This window comes from Nerophis lumbriciformis, linkage group LG01 (genome assembly GCF_033978685.3).
Source record: "Nerophis lumbriciformis linkage group LG01, RoL_Nlum_v2.1, whole genome shotgun sequence".
Classification (NCBI taxonomy): Eukaryota; Metazoa; Chordata; class Actinopteri; order Syngnathiformes; family Syngnathidae; genus Nerophis; species Nerophis lumbriciformis.
In genome coordinates this window covers 63091121-63115430 of record NC_084548.2, presented here as the reverse complement: position 1 = coordinate 63115430, position 24310 = coordinate 63091121, and the positions used below count along the sequence as shown (strand labels likewise).

Genomic DNA, 24310 nt, shown 5'->3' with positions numbered 1-24310 from the left:
GTTCGAGACCGCGCCGTGACAAACATGTTTCAAAAAAGCTGGCACAAGTGGCAAAACAGACTGACAACGTTGAGGAATGCTCATGAAACACTTAATTGGAACATCCCACAGGTGTGCAGGCTAATTGGGAACAGGTGAGTGCCATGATTGGGTATAAAAGTAGATTCCATGAAATGCTCAGTCATTCACAAACAAGGATGGGGCGAGGGTCACCACTTTGTCAACAAATGCGTGAGCAAATTGTCGAACAGTTTAAGAACATTTCTCAACCGGCTATTGCAAGGAATTTAGGGATTTCACCATCTACGGTCCGTAATATCATCAAAGGGTTCAGAGAATCTGGAGAAATCACTGCACGTAAGCGGCGAAGCCCGTGACCTTCGATCCCTCAGGCGGTACTGCATCAAAAAGCGACATCAGTGTGTAAAGGATATCACCACATGGGCTCAGGAAAACTTCAGAAAACCACTGTCAGTAACTACAGTTGGTCGCTACATCTGTAAGTGCAAGTTAAAACTCTACTATGCAAAGCCACAGCCATTTATCAACAACACCCAGAAACGCCGTCGGCTTTGCTGGGCCCGAGCTCATCTAAGATAGTAATAATAATGGATTAGATTTATATAGCGCTTTTCTAGACACTCGAAGCTCTTCACAGAGAAGTGAGAACCCATCATTCATTCATTGTTGGTGGTTAACTCCCTCTAACTCCCTCTAGTCTGTCTGTGGCTGACTTGTTGACATGTTGAGAACATGTTGTTGATTAACTCCCTTTAACTCCCTCTAACTCCCTTTTAAGTGACTTAGTGTAACTGTGGCTGACTTGTTGGCGTTTTGAAAGCATGTTGGTGGTTAACCCCCTCTAACTTCCTCTAACTCCCTTTAAGTGACTTAGTTTGACTTGTTGGCGTGTTGAGCGCATGTTGGTGGTTAACTCCCTCTAACTCCTAGTAAGTGACTTACTCTGACTGTGGCTGTTGAGAGCATGTTGGTGGTTAACTCCCTCTAACTCAATTTAAGTGACTTAGTCTGACTGTGGCTGACTTGTTGGCGTGTTGAGAGCATGTTGGTAGTTAACTCCTTAAGATCGATCCCTCAGGCGGTACTGCATCAAAAAGCGACATCAGTGTGTAAAGGATATCACCACATGGGCTCAGGAACACTTCAGAAAACCACTGTCAGTAACTACAGTTGGTCGCTACATCTGTAAGTGCAAGTTAAAACTCTACTATGCAAAGCCACAGCCATTTATCAACAACACCCAGAAACGCCGTCGGCTTCGCTGGGCCCGAGCTCATCTAAGATAGTAATAATAATGGATTAGATTTATATAGCGCTTTTCTAGACACTCGAAGCTCTTCACAGAGAAGTGAGAACCCATCATTCATTCATTGTTGGTGGTTAACTCCCTCTAACTCCCTCTAGTCTGTCTGTGGCTGACTTGTTGACATGTTGAGAACATGTTGATTAACTCACAATATATGATTAATTCATAGTAAATACAAACTTTACATCACCTATAAAATATTCATACTACCGCTTAATGACCATTATCTCATCTCACTTTTGTTAGTTGTGTATTTAAGGCACACTCGGTGTAATATTATAATAATGCACTAATATATAACATTAAGTAGTGAAATGGGGCCACAGTTCATTGTCACAACAATCCCCAGCTTGTGTGTGATGTCGCCTTGGTGACATCACGCATCGTAATGGGCGTGGCCTGTTTCCATTGCACAATGACAACAAGCTGTCCAGGGATTAGCCTGGCCCTCGGCCGCGTGCATCTTCTGAGTAATTACCGCATGACCTCACGAGTCACACATCTGCCTTCAATCGGCCCTCGTTTTTCATCCGAATATGAAAAGTATAGTAGTCACTTTTATTTCCACTCTTTTCTATGAAACTTGGACTATGGATGGATGTGTCATTATAGTAGTAAATATTGCATCATGTTCCATCAGAGGACTTTGATGTCTCTCCATCCATCCATTTTCTACCGCTTGTCCCGTTCAGGGTCGCTGCACACGGGCGGAAGGCGGGGTACACCCTGGACAAGTCGCCACCTCATCGCAGGGCCAACACACATCATTCACACTACATGAACATTGACATATTTATTGTGTGTTATTATTAGTTATTTGTATCAACATGATGTCATTCCATAACTTGTTGTTGTCCAACTGAGTCATGACTGAAAATCAAACTAACACAACAAAGTGTTCAAAAGTCACACCAAATACTAACAATTAACTCATTAATTCATTCATTGATATTTCAGTAAATGAATGAAAGTAGAACGGTTGTTTCTCTCTCTCTCTCTCTCTCTCTCTCCCCCTCTCTCGCTCTTTCTCTCCTCCTCTCCTCCCTCATAAAAAGGAGGGAGCCCATTTTTACGCTCATGTTTCTTGCAGCAGCACAGCGACGCTGACATCAAGGTAGGAAAAAGATCACATTTCAAACTGAGTGCAACAAACTGATTGTTTGTGTATCGTCTTTTTGTGTAAAGTTACACTTTCTTCTTCCGTGTGGGCAAAAACATGTCGCGCTTTATTTCCTGTGTTTAATACTGAAAAAAAGCAAAACAATGTTTGCACGTGTGTGTGTGTGTGTGTGTGTGTAAAATGGGCAGCTCTTAAGGGTAAGGGGTCAGCTTTTAGCCCCGAGCAAAGCAAAACTCAAAACTCACTTTAACTCTCTATTGCTGAGTTTAACTCACTTAAAACCATTTACCTCAATTAACTTATACTCACTTTAACTTATTTTGACTCACTTCAAACAAATTAACTCACCTAACTCACTTGAACCCACTTTAAATTACGGTACACATTTTAACTCACTCTGAATACTATGACTCATATTAACTGACTTTAACTCTCTTCAAAACAATTCAACTCACTTTAAGTCACTTAACTCACTTAAATATAACTTTAAAAACTTTAACTCACAAAACTTACTTTAACTCCCGTCAAACACTTTAGCTCACTTTAACTCTCTTTAACTCACCTAAACTCTCTTTAAAACACTTTGACCCACTTAACTCACTTTTGACTCTATTTAACTTACTTTAACACATTTGAACTCACTTTGATCCTCTTAACTCATTTAACTCCCTTTATCTCACTTAAACTCACTTTAATTCACTTTGTCTCCCTTTAATTCCATGTAACTCAATTTAAAACACTTAACTCCCTTTAAGTAACTTTAACTCCCTTTAACTCCCTTTGTCTCACTTTAACTTCCTTTAACTCCGTTTGAAACGCTTAACTCCATTTAACTCACTTTAACTCCCTTTGTCTCATGTTAACTCCCTTTCACTCCCTTTAACTAAGTCACTGTAAAACGCTTAAGTCCCTTCAAATCACTTTATTTTTCCTTAGCTTCCTTTAAAACTCTTAACTCACTTTAACTCCCTTTGTCTCATTTTGACTCCCTTTAACTCAGTTCAACTCCCTGTGACTCCCTTTAAAACATGTAACTCCCTTTAACTCCCTTTAAAACACGTAACTCCCTTTAGCTCTCTTTAACTCCCTTTAAAACACCTACCTCCCTTTAACTCCCTTTAATTCCATGTAACTCCCTTTAAAACAATTAACTCCCTTTAACTCACTTTAAAACACTTAACTCCCTTTAAGTAACTTTAACTCCCTTTAACTCCCTTTAATTCCATGTAACTCCCTTTAAAACACTTAACTCCCTTTAACTCACTTTAAAACACTTAACTCCCTTTAAGTAACTTTAACTCCCTTTAACTCCCTTTGTCTCACTTTAACTCAGTTTGAAACGCTTAACTCCATTTAACTCACTTTAACTCCTTTTGTCTCATGTTAAGTCCCTTTCACTCCCTTTAACTAAGTCACTGTAAAACACTTAAGTCCCTTTAAATCACTTTATTTTTCCTTAGCTCCCTTTAAAACTCTTAACTCACTTTAACTCCCTTTGTCTCATTTTGACTCCCTTTAACTCAGTTTAACTCCCTGTGGCTTCCTTTTAAACATGTAACTCCCTTTAACCCCATTTAACTCACTTTAACTCAATTTAACTCCTTTTAAAACACTTAACTCCCTTTAGCTCTCTTTAACTCCCTTTAAAACACCAACCTCCCTTTAACTCATTTTAACTCCCTTTAAAACACTTAACTCCCTTTAAGTAACTTTAACTCCCTTTAACTCCGTTTGAAACGCTTAACTCCATTTAACTCACTTTAACTCCTTTTGTCTCATGTTAACTCCGTTTCACTCCCTTTAACTAAGTCACTGTAAAACACTTAAGTCCCTTTAAATCACTTTATTTTTCCTTAGCTCCCTTTAACTCTTAACTCACTTTAACTCCCGTTGTCTCTTTTTGACTCTCTTTAACTCAGTTTAACTCCCTGTGACTCCCTTTAAAACATGTACCTCTCTTTAACTCCTTTTAACTCACTTTAACTCCTTTTAAAACACTTAACTCCCTTTAGCTCTCTTTAACTCCATTTAAAACACCAACCTCCCTTTAATTCCCTTGAACTCCCTTGAACTCCTTTTAAAACAATTTCACTCCCTTTAACTAACTTTAACTCACTTTCAAACACTTAACTCACTCTCACTCCCTTTAAGCAACTTTGAGCTTGAGCCGCCAGGGGACTCTTGCAGAAGCGTGGCGTGTTGAGAGCATCTTGGTGGTTAACTCCCTTTTACTCCCTTTAACTAGCTTTAACTCCCTTTAAAACACTTAACACATGTTCACTCCCTTTAACTAACTTTGACTCCCTTTATAACACTTAACTCCCTTTCACTCCCTTTAACTAACTTTAACTCACTTTAAAACACTTAACTCCCTTTAACTCCCTGTAACTCCCTTTAAGTGACTTTGTCTGGCTGTGGCTGACATATTGTCATGTTGAGAACATGTTGTTGGTTAACTCCCTCTTACTCCCTTTAAGTGACTTATTCTGTCTGTGGCTGACTTGTTGACATATTGAGAGCCTGTTGGTGGTTAACTCCCTCTAACTCCCTGTAAAGTTAAAATTAAAAAAGTGACTTACTCTGACTGTGGCTGTTGACAGCATGTTGGTGGTTAACTCCCTCTAACTGACTTACTCTGACTGTGGCTGACTTGTTGGTGTTTTTAGAGCATGTTGGTGGTTAACTCTCTCTAACTCCCTCTAACTTCCTGTAAGTGACTTAGTCTGAATGTGGCTGTTGAGAGCTCGATGGTGGTTAACTCCCTCTAACTCCTTTTAAGTGACTTAGTCTGACTGTGGCTGACTTGTTGGCGTGTTGAGAGCATGTTGGTGGTTAACTCCCTAAGTGACTTAGTCTGACTGTGGCTGTTGACAGCATGTTGATGGTTAACTCCCTCTAACTCCCTTTAAGTGACTTAGTCAGACTGTGGCTGACTTGTTGGCGTGTTGAAAGCATGTTGGTGGTTAACTCCCTATAACTTCATGTAAGCGACTTAGTCTGAATGTGGCTGTTGAGAACATGTTGGTAGTTTACTCCCTCTAACTCCATTTAAGTGACTTAGTCAGACTGTGGCTGACATGATGAGAGCATGTTAGTGGTTAACTCCCTATAACTCCCTGTAAGTGACTTAGTCTGAATGTGGCTGTTGTGAACATGTTGGTGGTTTACTCCCTCTAATTTACTTTAAGTGACTTAGTCTGACTGTGGCTGACTTGTTGGCGTATTGAGAGCTTGTTAACTCCCAAAGTGACTTAGTCTGACTGTGACTGTTGAGAACATGTTGGTGGTTTACTCCCTCTAACTCCATTTAAGTGACTTAGTCTGACTGTGGCTGACTTGTTGGCGTATTGAGAGCATGTTAACTCCCTAAGTGACTTAGTCTGACTGTGGCTGTTGACAGCATGTTGGTGGTTAACTCCCTCTACTCCCTTTAAGTGACTTAGTCTGACTGTGGCTGACTTGTTGGCGTGTTGAGAGCATGTTGGTGGTAACTCCCTAAGTGACTTAGTCTGACTGTGGCTGTTGATAGCATGTTGGTGGTTAACTCCCTCTAACTCCCTCTAAGTGACTTTGTCTGTCTGTGGCTGACTTGTTGACGTGTGGAGAGCACGTTTGTGGTTAACTCCCTTTAAGGGACTTAGTCTGACTGTGGCTGACTTGTTGGCAAGTTAACTCATTCTAACTCCTTACAAGTGACTTAGTATGACTGTGGCTGTTGACAGCATGTTGGTGGTTAACTCTCTCTAACTCCCTTTAAATGACTTAGTCGGACTGTGGCTGACTTGTTGGCGTGTTGAGAGCATGTTGGTGGCTAACTCCCTAAGTGACTTAGTCTGACTGTGGCTGTTGACAGCATGTTGGTGGTTAACTCCCTCTAACTGCCTTTAAGTGACTTAGTCTGACTGTGGCTGACTTGTTGGCGTGTTGAGAGCATGTTGGTGGTTAACTCCCTAAGTGACTTAGTCTGACTGTGGCTGACATGTTGAAAGCATGTTGGTGGTTAACTCCCTATAACTGCCTGTAAACAACTTAGTCTGAATGTGGCTGTTGAGAGCATGTTGGTGGTCAACTCCCTCTAACTTTCTTTAAGTGACTTAGTCTGACTGTGGCTGACTTGCTGGCGTATTGAGAGCTTGTTAACTCCCTACGTGACTAAGTCTGACTGTGGCTGTTGAGAACATGTTGGTGGTTAACTCCCTCTAACTCCCTTTAAGTGACTTAGTCTGACTGTGGCTGTTGAGAACATGTTGGTGGTTTACTCCCTCTAACACCCTTTAAGTGACTTAGTCTGATTGTGGCTGACTTGTTGGCGTGTTGAGAGCATGTTGGTGGTTAACTCCCTAAGTGACTTAGTCAGACTGTGGCTGTTGACAGCATGTTGGTGGTTAACTCCCTAAGTGACTTAGTCTGACTGTGGCTGTCGACAGTATGTTGGTGGTTTACTCCCTCTAACTCCCTTTAAGTGACTTAGTCTGACTGTGGCTGTTGACAGCATGTTGGTGGTTTACTCCCTCTAACTCCCTTTAAGTGACTTAGTCTGACTGTGGCTGACCTGTTGGTGTGTTGAGAGCATGTTGGTGGTTAACTCCCTCTAACACCCTTTAAGTGACTTAGTCTGATTGTGGCTGTTGAGAACATGTTGGTGGTTAACTCCCTCTAACTCCCTTTAAGTGACTTAGTCTGACTGTGGCTGTTGAGAACATGTTGGTGGTTTACTCCCTCTAACACCCTTTAAGTGACTTAGTCTGATTGTGGCTGACTTGTTGGCGTGTTGAGAGCATGTTGGTGGTTAACTCCCTAAGTGACTTAGTCAGACTGTGGCTGTTGACAGCATGTTGGTGGTTAACTCCCTAAGTGACTTAGTCTGACTGTGGCTGTCGACAGCATGTTGGTGGTTTACTCCCTCTAACTCCCTTTAAGTGACTTAGTCTGACTGTGGCTGACCTGTTGGTGTGTTGAGAGCATGTTGGTGGTTAACTCCCTAAGTGACTTAGTCAGACTGTGGCTGTTGACAGCATGTTGGTGGTTAACTCCCTAAGTGACTTAGTCTGACTGTGGCTGTCGACAGAATGTTGGTGGTTTACTCCCTCTAACTCCCTTTAAGTGACTTAGTCTGACTGTGGCTGTTGACAGCATGTTGGTGGTTTACTCCCTCTAACTCCCTTTAAGTGACTTAGTCTGACTGTGGCTGACCTGTTGGTGTGTTGAGAGCATGTTGGTGGTTAACTCCCTCTAACACCCTTTAAGTGACTTAGTCTGATTGTGGCTGACTTGTTGGCGTGTTGAGAGCATGTTGGTGGTTAACTCCCTAAGTGACTTAGTCTGACTGTGGCTGACATGTTGGCGTGTTGAAAGCATGTTGGTGGTTAACTCCCTATAACTGCCTGTAAACGACTTAGTCTGAATGTGGCTGTTGAGAGCATGTTGGTGGTCAACTCCCTCTAACTTTCTTTAAGTGACTTAGTCTGACTGTGGCTGACGTGTTGGCGTATTGAGAGCTTGTTAACTCCCTACGTGACTAAGTCTGACTGTGGCTGTTGAGAACATGTTGGTGGTTAACTCCCTCTAACTCCCTTTAAGTGACTTAGTCTGACTGTGGCTGTTAAGAACATTTTGGTGGTTTACTCCCTCTAACACCCTTTAAGTGACTTAGTGTGATTGTGGCTGACTTGTTGGCGTGTTGAGAGCATGTTGGTGGTTAACTCCCTAAGTGACTTAGTCTGACTGTGGCTGTCGACAGCATGTTGGTGGTTAACTCCCTACGTGACTTAGTCTGACTGTGGCTGTCGACAGCATGTTGGTGGTTTACTCCCTCTAACTCCCTTTAAGTGACTTAGTCTGACTGTGGCTGTTGACAGCATGTTGGTGGTTTACTCCCTCTAACTCCCTTTAAGTGACTTAGTCTGACTGTGGCTGACCTGTTGGTGTGTTGAGAGCATGTTGGTGGTTAACTCCCTCTAACACCCTTTAAGTGACTTAGTCTGATTGTGGCTGACTTGTTGGCGTGTTGAGAGCATGTTGGTGGTTAACTCCCTAAGTGACTTAGTCTGACTGTGGCTGACATGTTGGCGTGTTGAAAGCATGTTGGTGGTTAACTCCCTATAACTGCCTGTAAACGACTTAGTCTGAATGTGGCTGTTGAGAGCATGTTGGTGGTCAACTCCCTCTAACTTTCTTTAAGTGACTTAGTCTGACTGTGGCTGACTTGCTGGCGTATTGAGAGCTTGTTAACTCCCTACGTGACTAAGTCTGACTGTGGCTGTTGAGAACATGTTGGTGGTTAACTCCCTCTAACTCCCTTTAAGTGACTTAGTCTGACTGTGGCTGTGAAGAACATTTTGGTGGTTTACTCCCTCTAACACCCTTTAAGTGACTTAGTCTGATTGTGGCTGACTTGTTGGCGTGTTGAGAGCATGTTGGTGGTTAACTCCCTAAGTGACTTAGTCAGACTGTGGCTGTTGACAGCATGTTGGTGGTTAACTCCCTAAGTGACTTAGTCTGACTGTGGCTGTCGACAGCATGTTGGTGGTTTACTCCCTCTAACTCCCTTTAAGTGACTTAGTCTGACTGTGGCTGTTGACAGCCTGTTGGTGGTTTACTCCCTCTAACTCCCTTTAAGTGACTTAGTCTGACTGTGGCTGACCTGTTGGTGTGTTGAGAGCATGTTGGTGGTTAACTCCCTCTAACACCCTTTAAGTGACTTAGTCTGATTGTGGCTGACTTGTTGGCGTGTTGAGAGCATGTTGGTGGTTAACTCCCTAAGTGACTTAGTCTGACTGTGGCTGACATGTTGGCGTGTTGAAAGCATGTTGGTGGTTAACTCCCTATAACTGCCTGTAAACGACTTAGTCTGAATGTGGCTGTTGAGAGCATGTTGGTGGTCAACTCCCTCTAACTTTCTTTAAGTGACTTAGTCTGACTGTGGCTGACTTGTTGGCATATTGAGAGCTTGTTAACTCCCTACGTGACTAAGTCTGACTGTGGCTGTTGAGAACATGTTGGTGGTTAACTCCCTCTAACTCCCTTTAAGTGACTTAGTCTGACTGTGGCTGTTGAGAACATGTTGGTGGTTTACTCCCTCTAACACCCTTTAAGTGACTTAGTCTGATTGTGGCTGACTTGTTGGCGTGTTGAGAGCATGTTGGTGGTTAACTCCCTAAGTGACTTAGTCAGACTGTGGCTGTTGACAGCATGTTGGTGGTTAACTCCCTAAGTGACTTAGTCTGACTGTGGCTGTCGACAGCATGTTGGTGGTTTACTCCCTCTAACTCCCTTTAAGTGACTTAGTCTGACTGTGGCTGACCTGTTGGTGTGTTGAGAGCATGTTGGTGGTTAACTCCCTAAGTGACTTAGTCAGACTGTGGCTGTTGACAGCATGTTGGTGGTTTACTCCCTCTAACTCCCTTTAAGTGACTTAGTCTGACTGTGGCTGACCTGTTGGTGTGTTGAGAGCATGTTGGTGGTTAACTCCCTAAGTGACTTAGTCAGACTGTGGCTGTCGACAGCATGTTGGTGGTTTACTCCCTCTAACTCCCTTTAAGTGACTTAGTCTGACTGTGGCTGACCTGTTGGTGTGTTGAGAGCATGTTGGTGGTTAACTCCCTAAGTGACTTAGTCTGACTGTGGCTGTCGACAGCATGTTGGTGGTTTACTCCCTCTAACTCCCTTTAAGTGACTTAGTCTGACTGTGGCTGACCTGTTGGTGTGTTGAGAGCATGTTGGTGGTTAACTCCCTAAGTGACTTAGTCAGACTGTGGCTGTCGACAGCATGTTGGTGGTTTACTCCCTCTAACTCCCTTTAAGTGACTTAGTCTGACTGTGGCTGTTGACAGCCTGTTGGTGGTTTACTCCCTCTAACTCCCTTTAAGTGACTTAGTCTGACTGTGGCTGACCTGTTGGTGTGTTGAGAGCATGTTGGTGGTTAACTCCCTCTAACACCCTTTAAGTGACTTAGTCTGATTGTGGCTGACTTGTTGGCGTGTTGAGAGCATGTTGGTGGTTAACTCCCTAAGTGACTTAGTCTGACTGTGGCTGACATGTTGGCGTGTTGAAAGCATGTTGGTGGTTAACTCCCTATAACTGCCTGTAAACGACTTAGTCTGAATGTGGCTGTTGAGAGCATGTTGGTGGTCAACTCCCTCTAACTTTCTTTAAGTGACTTAGTCTGACTGTGGCTGACTTGTTGGCGTATTGAGAGCTTGTTAACTCCCTACGTGACTAAGTCTGACTGTGGCTGTTGAGAACATGTTGGTGGTTAACTCCCTCTAACTCCCTTTAAGTGACTTAGTCTGACTGTGGCTGTTGAGAACATGTTGGTGGTTTACTCCCTCTAACACCCTTTAAGTGACTTAGTCTGACTGTGGCTGACTTGTTGGCGTGTTGAGAGCATGTTGGTGGTTAACTCCCTAAGTGACTTAGTCAGACTGTGGCTGTTGACAGCATGTTGGTGGTTAACTCCCTACGTGACTTAGTCTGACTGTGGCTGTCGACAGCATGTTGGTGGTTTACTCCCTCTAACTCCCTTTAAGTGACTTAGTCTGACTGTGGCTGTTGACAGCATGTTGGTGGTTTACTCCCTCTAACTCCCTTTAAGTGACTTAGTCTGACTGTGGCTGACCTGTTGGTGTGTTGAGAGCATGTTAGTGGTTAACTCCCTAAGTGACCTAGTCTGACTGTGGCTGACTTGTTGGCGTGTTGAAAGCATGTTGGTGGTTAACTCCCTATAACTCCCTGTAAGCGACTTAGTCTGAATGTGGCTGTTGAGAGCACGTTGGTGGTTAACTCCCTCTAACTCCCATTAAGTGACTTAGTCTGACTGTGGCTGACTTGTTGGGGTATTGAGAGCTTGTTAACTCCCTAAGTGACTAAGTCTGACTGTGGCTGTTGACATGTTGGTGGTTTACTCCCTCTAACTCCCTTTAAGTGACTTAGTCTGACTGTGGCTGACTTATCGGCGTGTTGAGAGCATGTTGGTGGTTAACTCCCTAAGTGACTTAGTCAGACTGTGGCTGTTGACAGCATGTTGGTGGTTAACTCCCTACGTGACTTAGTCTGACTGTGGCTGTCGACAGCATGTTGGTGGTTTACTCCCTCTAACTCCCTTTAAGTGACTTAGTCTGACTGTGGCTGACCTGTTGGTGTGTTGAGAGCATGTTGGTGGTTAACTCCCTAAGTGACTTAGTCAGACTGTGGCTGTCGACAGCATGTTGGTGGTTTACTCCCTCTAACTCCCTTTAAGTGACTTAGTCTGACTGTGGCTGTTGACAGCCTGTTGGTGGTTTACTCCCTCTAACTCCCTTTAAGTGACTTAGTCTGACTGTGGCTGACCTGTTGGTGTGTTGAGAGCATGTTGGTGGTTAACTCCCTCTAACACCCTTTAAGTGACTTAGTCTGATTGTGGCTGACTTGTTGGCGTGTTGAGAGCATGTTGGTGGTTAACTCCCTAAGTGACTTAGTCTGACTGTGGCTGACATGTTGGCGTGTTGAAAGCATGTTGGTGGTTAACTCCCTATAACTGCCTGTAAACGACTTAGTCTGAATGTGGCTGTTGAGAGCATGTTGGTGGTCAACTCCCTCTAACTTTCTTTAAGTGACTTAGTCTGACTGTGGCTGACGTGTTGGCGTATTGAGAGCTTGTTAACTCCCTACGTGACTAAGTCTGACTGTGGCTGTTGAGAACATGTTGGTGGTTAACTCCCTCTAACTCCCTTTAAGTGACTTAGTCTGACTGTGGCTGTTAAGAACATTTTGGTGGTTTACTCCCTCTAACACCCTTTAAGTGACTTAGTGTGATTGTGGCTGACTTGTTGGCGTGTTGAGAGCATGTTGGTGGTTAACTTCCTAAGTGACTTAGTCTGACTGTGGCTGTCGACAGCATGTTGGTGGTTTACTCTCTCTAACTCCCTTTAAGTGACTTAGTCTGACTGTGGCTGTTGACAGCCTGTTGGTGGTTTACTCCCTCTAACTCCCTTTAAGTGACTTAGTCTGACTGTGGCTGACTTGTTGGCGTGTTGAGAGCATGTTGGTGGTTAACTCCCTATAACTGCCTGTAAACGACTTAGTCTGAATGTGGCTGTTGAGAGCATGTTGGTGGTCAACTCCCTCTAACTTTCTTTAAGTGACTTAGTCTGACTGTGGCTGACGTGTTGGCGTATTGAGAGCTTGTTAACTCCCTACGTGACTAAGTCTGACTGTGGCTGTTGAGAACATGTTGGTGGTTAACTCCCTCTAACTCCCTTTAAGTGACTTAGTCTGACTGTGGCTGTTAAGAACATTTTGGTGGTTTACTCCCTCTAACACCCTTTAAGTGACTTAGTGTGATTGTGGCTGACTTGTTGGCGTGTTGAGAGCATGTTGGTGGTTAACTTCCTAAGTGACTTAGTCTGACTGTGGCTGTCGACAGCATGTTGGTGGTTTACTCTCTCTAACTCCCTTTAAGTGACTTAGTCTGACTGTGGCTGTTGACAGCCTGTTGGTGGTTTACTCCCTCTAACTCCCTTTAAGTGACTTAGTCTGACTGTGGCTGACCTGTTGGTGTGTAGAGAGCATGTTGGTGGTTAACTCCCTCTAACACCCTTTAAGTGACTTAGTCTGATTGTGGCTGACTTGTTGGCGTGTTGAGAGCATGTTGGTGGTTAACTCCCTATAACTGCCTGTAAACGACTTAGTCTGAATGTGGCTGTTGAGAGCATGTTGGTGGTCAACTCCCTCTAACTTTCTTTAAGTGACTTAGTCTGACTGTGGCTGACTTGTTGGCGTATTGAGAGCTTGTTAACTCCCTACGTGACTAAGTCTGACTGTGGCTGTTGAGAACATGTTGGTGGTTAACTCCCTCTAAGTGACTTAGTCTGACTGTGGCTGTTGAGAACATGTTGGTGGTTTACTCCCTCTAACACCCTTTAAGTGACTTAGTCTGATTGTGGCTGACTTGTTGGCGTGTTGAGAGCATGTTGGTGGTTAACTCCCTAAGTGACTTAGTCAGACTGTGGCTGTTGACAGCATGTTGGTGGTTAACTCCCTACGTGACTTAGTCTGACTGTGGCTGTCGACAGCATGTTGGTGGTTTACTCCCTCTAACTCCCTTTAAGTGACTTAGTCTGACTGTGGCTGTTGACAGCATGTTGGTGGTTTACTCCCTCTAACTCCCTTTAAGTGACTTAGTCTGACTGTGGCTGACCTGTTGGTGTGTTGAGAGCATGTTAGTGGTTAACTCCCTAAGTGACCTAGTCTGACTGTGGCTGACTTGTTGGCGTGTTGAAAGCATGTTGGTGGTTAACTCCCTATAACTCCCTGTAAGCGACTTAGTCTGAATGTGGCTGTTGAGAGCACGTTGGTGGTTAACTCCCTCTAACTCCCATTAAGTGACTTAGTCTGACTGTGGCTGACTTGTTGGGGTATTGAGAGCTTGTTAACTCCCTAAGTGACTAAGTCTGACTGTGGCTGTTGACATGTTGGTGGTTTACTCCCTCTAACTCCCTTTAAGTGACTTAGTCTGACTGTGGCTGACTTATCGGCGTGTTGAGAGCATGTTGGTGGTTAACTCCCTAAGTGACTTAGTCAGACTGTGGCTGTTGACAGCATGTTGGTGGTTAACTCCCTACGTGACTTAGTCTGACTGTGGCTGTCGACAGCATGTTGGTGGTTTACTCCCTCTAACTCCCTTTAAGTGACTTAGTCTGACTGTGGCTGTTGACAGCATGTTGGTGGTTTACTCCCTCTAACTCCCTTTAAGTGACTTAGTCTGACTGTGGCTGACCTGTTGGTGTGTTGAGAGCATGTTAGTGGTTAACTCCCTAAGTGACCTAGTCTGACTGTGGCTGACTTGTTGGCGTGTTGAAAGCATGTTGGTGGTTAACTCCCTATAACTCCCTGTAAGCGACTTAGTCTGAATGTGGCTGTTGAGAGCACGTTGGTGGTTAACTCCCTCTAACTCCCATTAAGTGACTTAGTCTGACTGTGGCTGACTTGTTGGGGTATTGAGAGCTTGTTAACTCCCTAAGTGACTAAGTCTGACTGTGGCTGTTGACATGTTGGTGGTTTACTCCCTCTAACTCCCTTTAAGTGACTTAGTCTGACTGTGGCTGACTTATCGGCGTGTTGAGAGCATGTTGGTGGTTAACTCCCTAAGTGACTTAGTCTGACTGTGGCTGTTGAGTGGGTGGCAGACCCGTGTGAGGTCATGTGGTCTGCGAGGGACATCCTCTGAAGGAATGGAGCGGTGCACAAAGACGTCATTGATGGAGAACTTCACACGCAGCGTTTGTGTTCCTCTCCCGTTTATGAAAAGTGCTTTTCTGTACAATGAAAAGTTGTGACTGCTTCACATAAACACAACACTCAAGATAGTAAAAGTTTGAAAGTTTTCTTCCTGCTTTGAAACGTTGCTTGTTGTCTCCACACGTCCAAGGTCAATAAACACACGAGTTTGTGACGTGTGTCAACGATCTGTTACCTTCAGAAAGATCTGGTCTCCATGGAAACCAACAGCTTGTTTGATATGTCAACAACTCTTTAGTCTGGCTGATATTGGATTGATGTTCTTACAGTTCCCATCGGTTGAAACGAGTCCCATGCAAAGAAAACACAAACACAAATTAAAAGCCAACTGATGTCTTCCTCAAATAAACTTTTGAAGGAAAAATCTTCACATGAGAATTGTAATGAAAACATTAGAGTGTCCCGGTTCACTTTCTAGAAGATTAATGAATGAAAGACACTTATTACCTACAGTATGTTTGTGTGCTATTGTGTGCTTGGCTGTTGTGTAGCTGCCCTTAGTGTAGCATGTATACCTTCTGTAAATGACTTAAGTCAAATAGAAGAACATGTGAGGTCAACGGAGGACATTTATATTTTAGCTGGCTGTCTAGCTTCGCACAAGAAAACACTGCTTATATTGCACATGATATCACACACAAGTAAACACACTGCAGGACTGATTGTATCGCACATGATATCAGACACAAGTAAACATGCTGCAAGACTGATTTCATCGCACATGATATCACACACAAGTAAACATGCTGCAAGACTGATTTCATCGCACATGATATCACACACACAAGTAAACACTCTTCAGGACTGCTTATATTGCACATGATATCACACACAAGTAAACACTCTGCAGGGCTGCTTGTATTGCACATGATATCACACACAAGTAAACACTCTGGAGGCCTGCTCATATCACACATTATTTCACACACAAGTAAGCACACTGCAGGACTGCTTGCATCTCACATGACATTACACACAAGTAAACACGCTGCAGGACTGCTTGTATCGCACATGATATCACACTCAAGTAAACACACCACAGGACTGATTGTATAACACATGATATAACACATAAGTAAACACACTGCAGGACCACTTATATCGCACATGATATCACACACAAGCAAACACGCCGCAGGACTGCTTATTTTGCACATGATATCACACACAAGTAAACACGCCGCAGGACTGCTTATAATACACATGCTATTACACACAAGTAAACACGCTGCAGGACTGATTTCATCGCACATGATATCACATACAAGTAAACACACGCGCAGGACTGCTTATATTGCACATGATATTACACACAAGTAAACACGCCACAGGACTGATTTCATCGCACATGATATCACACACAAGTAAACACTCTTCAGGATTGCTTATATTGCACATGATATCACACACAAGTAAACACGCCGCAGGACTGCTTATATTGCACATAATATTACACACAAGCAAACACGCCGCTGGACTGCTTATATTGCACATGATTTTACACACAAGTAAACACTCTGCAGGACTGCTTGTATGGCACATGATATCACACAGAAGGAAACACGCTGCAGGACTGATTTCATTGCACATGATATCACACACAAGTAACCACGCTGTAGGACTTCTTGTATTGCACATGATATCACACAAGGAAACACGCTGCAGGACTGCTTGTATCGCACATGATATTACACACAAGAAACACTCTGCAGGACTTCTTGTATCGCACATGATATCACACACAAGGAAACACGCTGCAAGATTGATTTCATCGCACATGATATCACACACAAGTAAAAAGGCCGTAGGACTGATTGTATCGCACATGACATCACACACAAGTAAACATGTGCAAGACTGATTTCATCGCACATGACATCACACACAAGTAAACACACTGCAGGGCTGATTGTATCGCACATGATATCACACACAAGTAAACACGTTGCAGCACTGATTGTATCGCACATGATATCACACACAAGTAAACACGCTGCAGGACTACTTGTATTGCACATGATATCACACACAAGTAAACACGCTGCAGCACTGATTATATCGCACATGATATCACACACAAGTAAACATGCTGCAAGACTTCTTGTATCGCACATTATATCACACACAAGTAAACATGCTGCAAGACTGATTTCATCGCACATGATATCACACACAAGTAAACACCTTGCAGGACTGATTGTATCGCACATGATATCACACACAAGTAAACATGCTGCATGACTGATTTCATCGCACATGATATCACACACAAGTAAACACTCTGCAGGACTTCTTGTATCACACATAAGTAAACACGCCGCAGGACTGCTCATATTGCACATGATATTACACACAAGTAAACACTCTGCAGAACTGCTTGTATCGCACATGATATCACACACTCTGCAGGACTGCTTGTATGGAACATGATATCACAGACAATTAAACACGCTGCAGGATTGATTTCATTGCACATGATATTACACACAAGTAAACAAACTGCAAGATTGATTTGATCGCACATGATATCACACACAAATAAACACTCTGCAGGACTGATTGTATCGCACATGATATCACACACACAGGTAAACAGGCCACAGGACTGATTGTATCGCACATGATATCACCCACAAGTAAACATGCTGCAAGACTGATTTCATTGCACATGATATCACACACAAGTAAACACACTGCAGGACTTCTTTTATTGTACATGATATCACACACAAGTGAACACGCCGCATGACTGCTTATATTGCACATGACATCACACACAAGTAAACACACTGCAGGACTGATTTCATCGCACATGATATCACACACAAGTAAACACGCTGCAGGACTGATTTCATCGCACATGATATCACACACAAGTAAACACGCTGCAAGACTGATTTCCTCGCACATGATATCACACACAAGTAAACACGCCGCAGGACTGATTGTATAACACATGATATCAGACACAAGTAAACAGGCCGCAGGACTGCTTGTATCGCACATAATATCACACACAAGTAAACACACCACAGGACTGATTGTATAACACATGATATCAGACACAAGTAAACAGGCCGCAGGACTGCTTGTATCGCACATGATATCAGACACAAGTAAACAGGCCGCAGGACTGATTGTATCGCACATGATATCACACACAAGTAAACACTGCAGGACTGGGATTAAAACATGTCACTAATGTATAAAGTAGTATGCGACATAAACATGTCACTAATATATGAAATATATAAGGTAGTATAAAAAGATGTAAAAATGTCAATAATAATGTATATAAAAAATATCAAAGTACATAATCTTGTTGACGATCCTTTTTTCGTTCCGACAGGAACCCTTTTCATGCGGAACCTGACCAGAGAGGTTTTGTTGCTGTGCGCGGCCAAAATGAGCGCACAAAGACGGGTGCTGCGTGCGTGTTGCGTGCTGCTGGTCCTGCAGATGGCCGCCAGCCAGAAGGACTGCACAGGTGTGGAGTGTCCTCCGGCGCAGGACTGCCTGGACTCAGTGATGGAGCCGGACGCCTGCTGTCCCACCTGCGCCCAGACCGGATGCACCTGCGAGGGCTACCAGTTCTACGACTGCGTGCGGGCAGGCTTCGGCCAAGGAAAAGTCCCCGAGGGCCAGTCCTACCTGGTGGACTTTGGCAGCACGGAGTGTGTTTGTCCCGAGGGAGGAGGGAAGATCAGTTGTCGCTTCATCGAGTGTCCCCAAGTCTCCCACAACTGCATCCACATCCTGCAGCCGGCCGACGGCTGCCCGCAGTGTGGGCGGGTGGGCTGTCGCCATGGCGACAAGACCTACGACGCGGGACACACCTTCCGGCTGGACCGCTGTCAGGTCTGTCACTGTCCCAACGAAGGCGGCAAGTTGATGTGCTCGCCTGTTCCCGGCTGTGAGCGCCGTAGCAACGACTCCAACGCCCCGGCCCTGTACCAGCCAGGTCCGGCCAGCTTTGGCACGGACGACTACGACTACTCTCAGCCCGAGCTGACTCCTTCTACCGCCCAGAGTCTGTTTCCAGCGACTGAAGCTCCGCCTCAGTCAAGCTCCGCCTCCAGCGATGACAGGACAAGCCAGCCGAGGGGCTCGCAAAAAAGCTTGGAAAAGATGAGCGAGGATGAGGTCACCTTGGATCCGGCAGCAGAGCGGGAAGAGAAGCCCGGAGAACATGAGGGAGCTGAAGAATTGACACGGAAACACTCAGACCAGAGGAACAAATCATCTGAGGACCACCAGAGGACTCCTGATCATGAAGAACTCAGCTTGGATCCCTCAGTCCAGTTCCGGCCCACCAGCAGACCCGCAGACAGCATGAGGAAGGATGAAGACCAGACCTCAAAACAACCTCAGAACTTCTCCAACTACCAAACTCAGGATGTCCATGAAGGTAAGAAGCTCAAAATGTTGATGGAAAACTTTGAAATACTGTGTGATCGTCTATGGAGGCCAGCAGGGACATATAATATATATTAAAAATATATATATATTAAAAAAAAAAAAATATATATATATATATATATATTTTTTTTTAAATATATATATATATTTTTAATATACATTTTATATATATATATGTATATACACACAGTATTTATATATACATATATATTTTCTTTAATATATATTTTTTTATACATATATCTACGCACATATACATACATACGCACATATATATACACACATATACTTACATACATATCTACAGTACATATATGTAGATATATATATATGTGTGTGTGTGTGTATATACACACACACACACACACACACACACACACACACACACACACACACACACACACACACACACACACACACATATATATCTACATATATACCAATTATTGATGTTTACGTTGTTTCTTATAGATATCTGCTTCACTGTGAGAACTTTTTGTGGAGTCAATTGTAAACGGTAGTAAACAGTTGTCATCATAAACGGTGGTAACCAGTTGTCAATAAAAACAGTAGTAACCAGTTGTCAACATAAACGATAGTAACCAGTTGTCAATAAAAACAGTAGTAACCAGTTGTCAACATAAACGATAGTAACCAGTTGTCAACATAAAAGGTAGTAACCAGTTGTCAACATAAAAGGTAGTAAACCAGTTGTCAAAAAAAACATTTTAACTAGTTGTAAAACATAGACGTAGTAACCACTTGTCAACATAAACAACAGTAACCAGTTGTCAACATAAACGGCAGGAACCAGTTATAAACGTAAACAATAGTAACCAGTTATCAACATAAACGATAGTAACCAGTTGTCAACGTAAACAGTAGTAACCAGTTGTCAACATCAACGGTATTAACCAGTTGTCAACATAAACAGTAGTAACCAGTTGTCAACATAAATCCAGTTGTCAACATAAACAGTAGTAAACGGTTGTCAAAATAAACTGTAGTATTAGTTGTCAGCGTAAACAATAGTAACCAGTTGTCAACATAAAAGATACTAGCCAGTTGTAAACGTAAACGGTAGTAACCAGTTGTCAACATAAACAGTAGTAACCAGTTGTCAACATAAACAGTAGTAACCAGTTGTCAACATAAACAGTAGTAATCAGTTGTCAACATAAACGGTAATAACCAGTTGTCAACATCAACACAGTAACCAGCTGACAACGTAATCAGTAGTAACCAGTTGTCAACATAAACAGTAGTAACCAGTTGTCAACATAAACGGTAGTAACCAGTTGTCAACATAAACAGTAGTAAACGGTTGTCAAAATAAACTGTATTATTAGTTGTCAACGTAAACGATAGTAACCAGTTGTCAACATAAAAGGTAGTAACCAGTTGTCAACATAAAAGGTAGTAAACCAGTTGTCAAAAAAAACATTTTAACTAGTTCTAAAACATAGACGTAGTAACCACTTGTCAACATAAACAGCAGTAACCAGTTGTCAACATAAACGGTAGGAACCAGTTATAAACGTAAACATAGTAACCAGTTATCAACATAAACAATAGTAACCAGTTGTCAATGTAAATGTTAGTAACCAGTTGTCAACATCAACGGTATTAACCAGTTATCAATGTAAACAGTAGTAACCAGTTGTCAACATAAACAGTAGTAACCAGTTGTCAACATAAACGGTAGTAAACGGTTGTCAAAATAAACTGTAGTATTAGTTGTCAACTTAAACTATAGTAACCAGTTGTCAACATAAACAGTAGTAACCAGTTGTCAACATAAACAGTGGTAACCAGTTGTCAACTTAAACAGTAGTAATCAGTTGTCAACATAAACGGTTGTAACCAGTTGTCAACATAAACAGTAGTAACCAGTTGTCAACATAAACGGTAGTAACCAGTTGTTAACATCAACGTAGTAACCAGTTGACAACGTAATCAGGAGTAACCAGTTGTCAACATAGACAGTAGTAACCTGTTGTCAACATAAACGGTAGTAACCAGTTGTTAACACCAATGTAATAACCAGTTGACAACGTAATCAGGAGTAACCAGTTGTCAACATAGACAGTAGTAACCAGTTGTCAACATAAACGGTAGTATACGGTTGTTAACATCAACGTAGTAACCAGTTGACGTGATCAGGAGTAACCAGTTGTCAACATAGACAGTAGTAACCAGTTGTCAACATAAACAGTAGTAACCAGTTGTCAACTTAAACAGTATTAATCAGTTGTCAACATAAACGGTAGTAACCAGTTGTTAACATAAATGTAGTAACCAGTTGACAACGTAATCAGTAGTAACCAGTTGTCAACATAAACGGTAGTAATCAGTTGTTAACATCAACATAGTAACCAGTTGACAACGTAATCAGTAGTAACCAGTTGTCAACATGGACAGTAGTAACCAGTTGACAACGTAATCAGTAGTAACCAGTTGTCAACATAAACGGTACTAACCAGTTGTTGACATCAATGTAGTAACCAGTTGACAACGTAATCAGTAGTAACAAGTTGTCAACATAAACAGTGATAACCAGTTGTCAACATAAACGGTAGTAACCAGTTGTCAACATAAACAGTAGTAACCAGTTCTCAACTTAAACAGTAGTAATCAGTGGTCAACATAAACGGTAGTAACCAGTTGTCAACATAAACAGTAGTAACAAGTTGTCAACATAAATGGTAGTAACCAGTTGTTAACATCAACGTAGTAACCAGTTGACAACGTAATCAGTATTAACCAGTTGTCAACATAAACAGTAGTAACCAGTTGTCAACATAAACGGTAGTAACCAGTTGTTGACATCAACGTAGTAACCACTTGTTAACATAAATGTAGTAACCAGTTGTCAACATAAACGGTAGTAACCAGTTGACAACATAATCAGTATTAACCAGTTGTCAACATAAACAGTAGTAACCAGTTGTAAACATAAACGGTAGTAACCAGTTGTTGACATAAACGTAGTAACCACTTGTTAACATAAATGTAGTAACCAGTTGTCAACATAAACGGTAGGAACCAGTTATAAACGTAAACAATAGTAACCAGTTATCAACATAAACGATAGTAACCAGTTGTCAACGTAAACGTTAGTGACCAGTTGTCAACATCAATGGTTTTAACCAGTTGTCAACGTAAACAGTAGTAACCAGTTGTCAACATAAACGGTAGTAACCAGTTGACAACATAAACAGTAGTAAATGGTTGTCAAAATAAATTGTAGTAATAGTTGTCAACGTAAACGATAGTAACCAGTTGTCAACATAAACAGTAGTAACCAGTTGTCAACATAAACGGTAGTAACCAGTTGTTAAAAACATCAATGTTGTAATCAGTTGACAACGTAAACAGTAGTAACCAGTTGTCAACATAGACAGTGATAACCATTTGTCAACATAAACAGTCGTAACCAGTTGTCAACATAAACAGTAGTAACCAGTTGTTAACATCAATGTAGTAACCAGTTGTCAACATAAACGGTAGTAACCAGTTGTCAACATAAACGGTAGTAACCAGTTGTTAACATCAACGTAGTAACCAGTTGACAACATAATCAGGAGTAACCAGTTGTCAACAAAGACAGTGGTAACCAGTTGTCAACATAAACAGTCGTAACCAGTTGTCAACATAAACAGTCGTAACCAGTTGTCAACATAAACAGTAGTAACCAGTTGTCAACATAAACGGTAGTAACCTTATGTAAAGAAACTTGCATAGTTTCCTACTAAAAATGGACGCAGGTTGAAATCCAGTAAAAGTTCAGATGTATGAAACTTCTCACTTTAAATCCAAGCACATTTCTTTGTTACATGGAAATCTCCTTTGACCACGCCCCCTTATACATATGCAAATCATGTTGAAACTAGCCAGGTGATTGAGCTCAGCACAAGCTGACCAATCACAAGTCAGCGGGAGGAGCTTCTTTCTCCTGTTTGGAATGATGACAGATGTTATTTCTTACTGAACAATGTGCCAATGTTATTTCCTACTGAACAATGAGTAGACTCTGGTCCAGGCCTGTCACACCTGTGTTTTCTTGCAGCACCTGGCCTGTGCAGGTATGTCGAACATATGCTGCATGCTTCTCTTCTGGGGTGAACTCACCGACCTTTACGTTTATTGTTTGGTGTGACGTTGAATAGAGGACAAAAGTTTATGTGGCAAAGTTACACTTTTTCACAAAGCATCTGAAATCATGAAATAATGATAATAGAAATAATAATCATAATAATAATGATTATTATTAGTACTATTATTATTAGTATTATGATGATGATGATGATGATAATAATAATAATAATAATAATGATAATAGTAATGATGATAATAATGATAATAATAATAATGATAATAATAATAATGATGACAATAATAATAATAAAAACAATAATAATAATAATAATTATTATTATTATAATGATGATTATGATAATAATACCAATAACAATAATACTACTAATAATAATAATAATAATGACAATATTAACAATAATAATAATAATACACTTTTTCACAAAGCATCTCTTGAAATAATGATAATAATGATAATAATAATAATAATAATAATAATAATAATAATTAGAGATATCCGATAATGGCTTTTTTGCCGATATCCGATATTCCCATATTGTTGTGGAATTAACACATTATTATGCCTAATTTTGTTGTGATGCCCCGCTGGATGCATTAAACAATGTAACAAGGTTTCAAGTTATGGAAAGAAATGCCAACAGGGCACTGCCATATTTATTATTGAAGTCACAAAGTGTATTATTTTTTTTAACATGCCTCAAAACAGCAGCTTGGAATTTGGGTTGGGGGGGGGGTGGGTGTATATTGTAGCGTCCCGGAAGAGTTAGTGCTGCAAGGGGTTCTGGGTATTTGTTCTGTTGTGTTTATGTTGTTACGGTGCGGGTGTTCTCCCGAAATGTGTTTGTCATTCTTGTTTGGTGTGGGTTGACAGTGTGGCGCATATTTGTAACAGTGTTAAAGTTGTTTATATGGCCACCCTCAGTGTGACCTGTATGGCTGTTGACCAAGTATGCCTGGCATTCACTTGTGTGTGTGAAAAGCCGTAGATATTATGTGATTGGGCCGGCACGCAGTGCCTTTAAGGTTTATTGGCGCTCTGTACTTCTCCC

At 42.0% G+C, this 24310-nt stretch overlaps 1 protein-coding gene and 1 long non-coding RNA gene across 3 annotated transcripts in view; one reads left to right on the top strand and one right to left on the bottom strand.

Moving 5' to 3' along the window:
- Positions 1–24310, bottom strand: part of LOC133570873 (uncharacterized) — a 58710-nt gene that overhangs the window by 5822 nt on the left and 28578 nt on the right. The gene's annotated exons all lie outside the window — the stretch shown is intronic.
- fbln2 (fibulin 2) overlaps positions 2419–24310 on the top strand; it is a 109661-nt gene continuing 87769 nt past the window's right edge. The window contains exons 1-2 of the mRNA XM_061923629.1: positions 2419–2441; positions 18073–19131. Coding sequence (XP_061779613.1) covers positions 18084–19131 — 1048 coding nt within the window. The 5' untranslated portion in view covers positions 2419–2441; positions 18073–18083. The remainder of the gene's footprint in view (positions 2442–18072; positions 19132–24310) is intronic.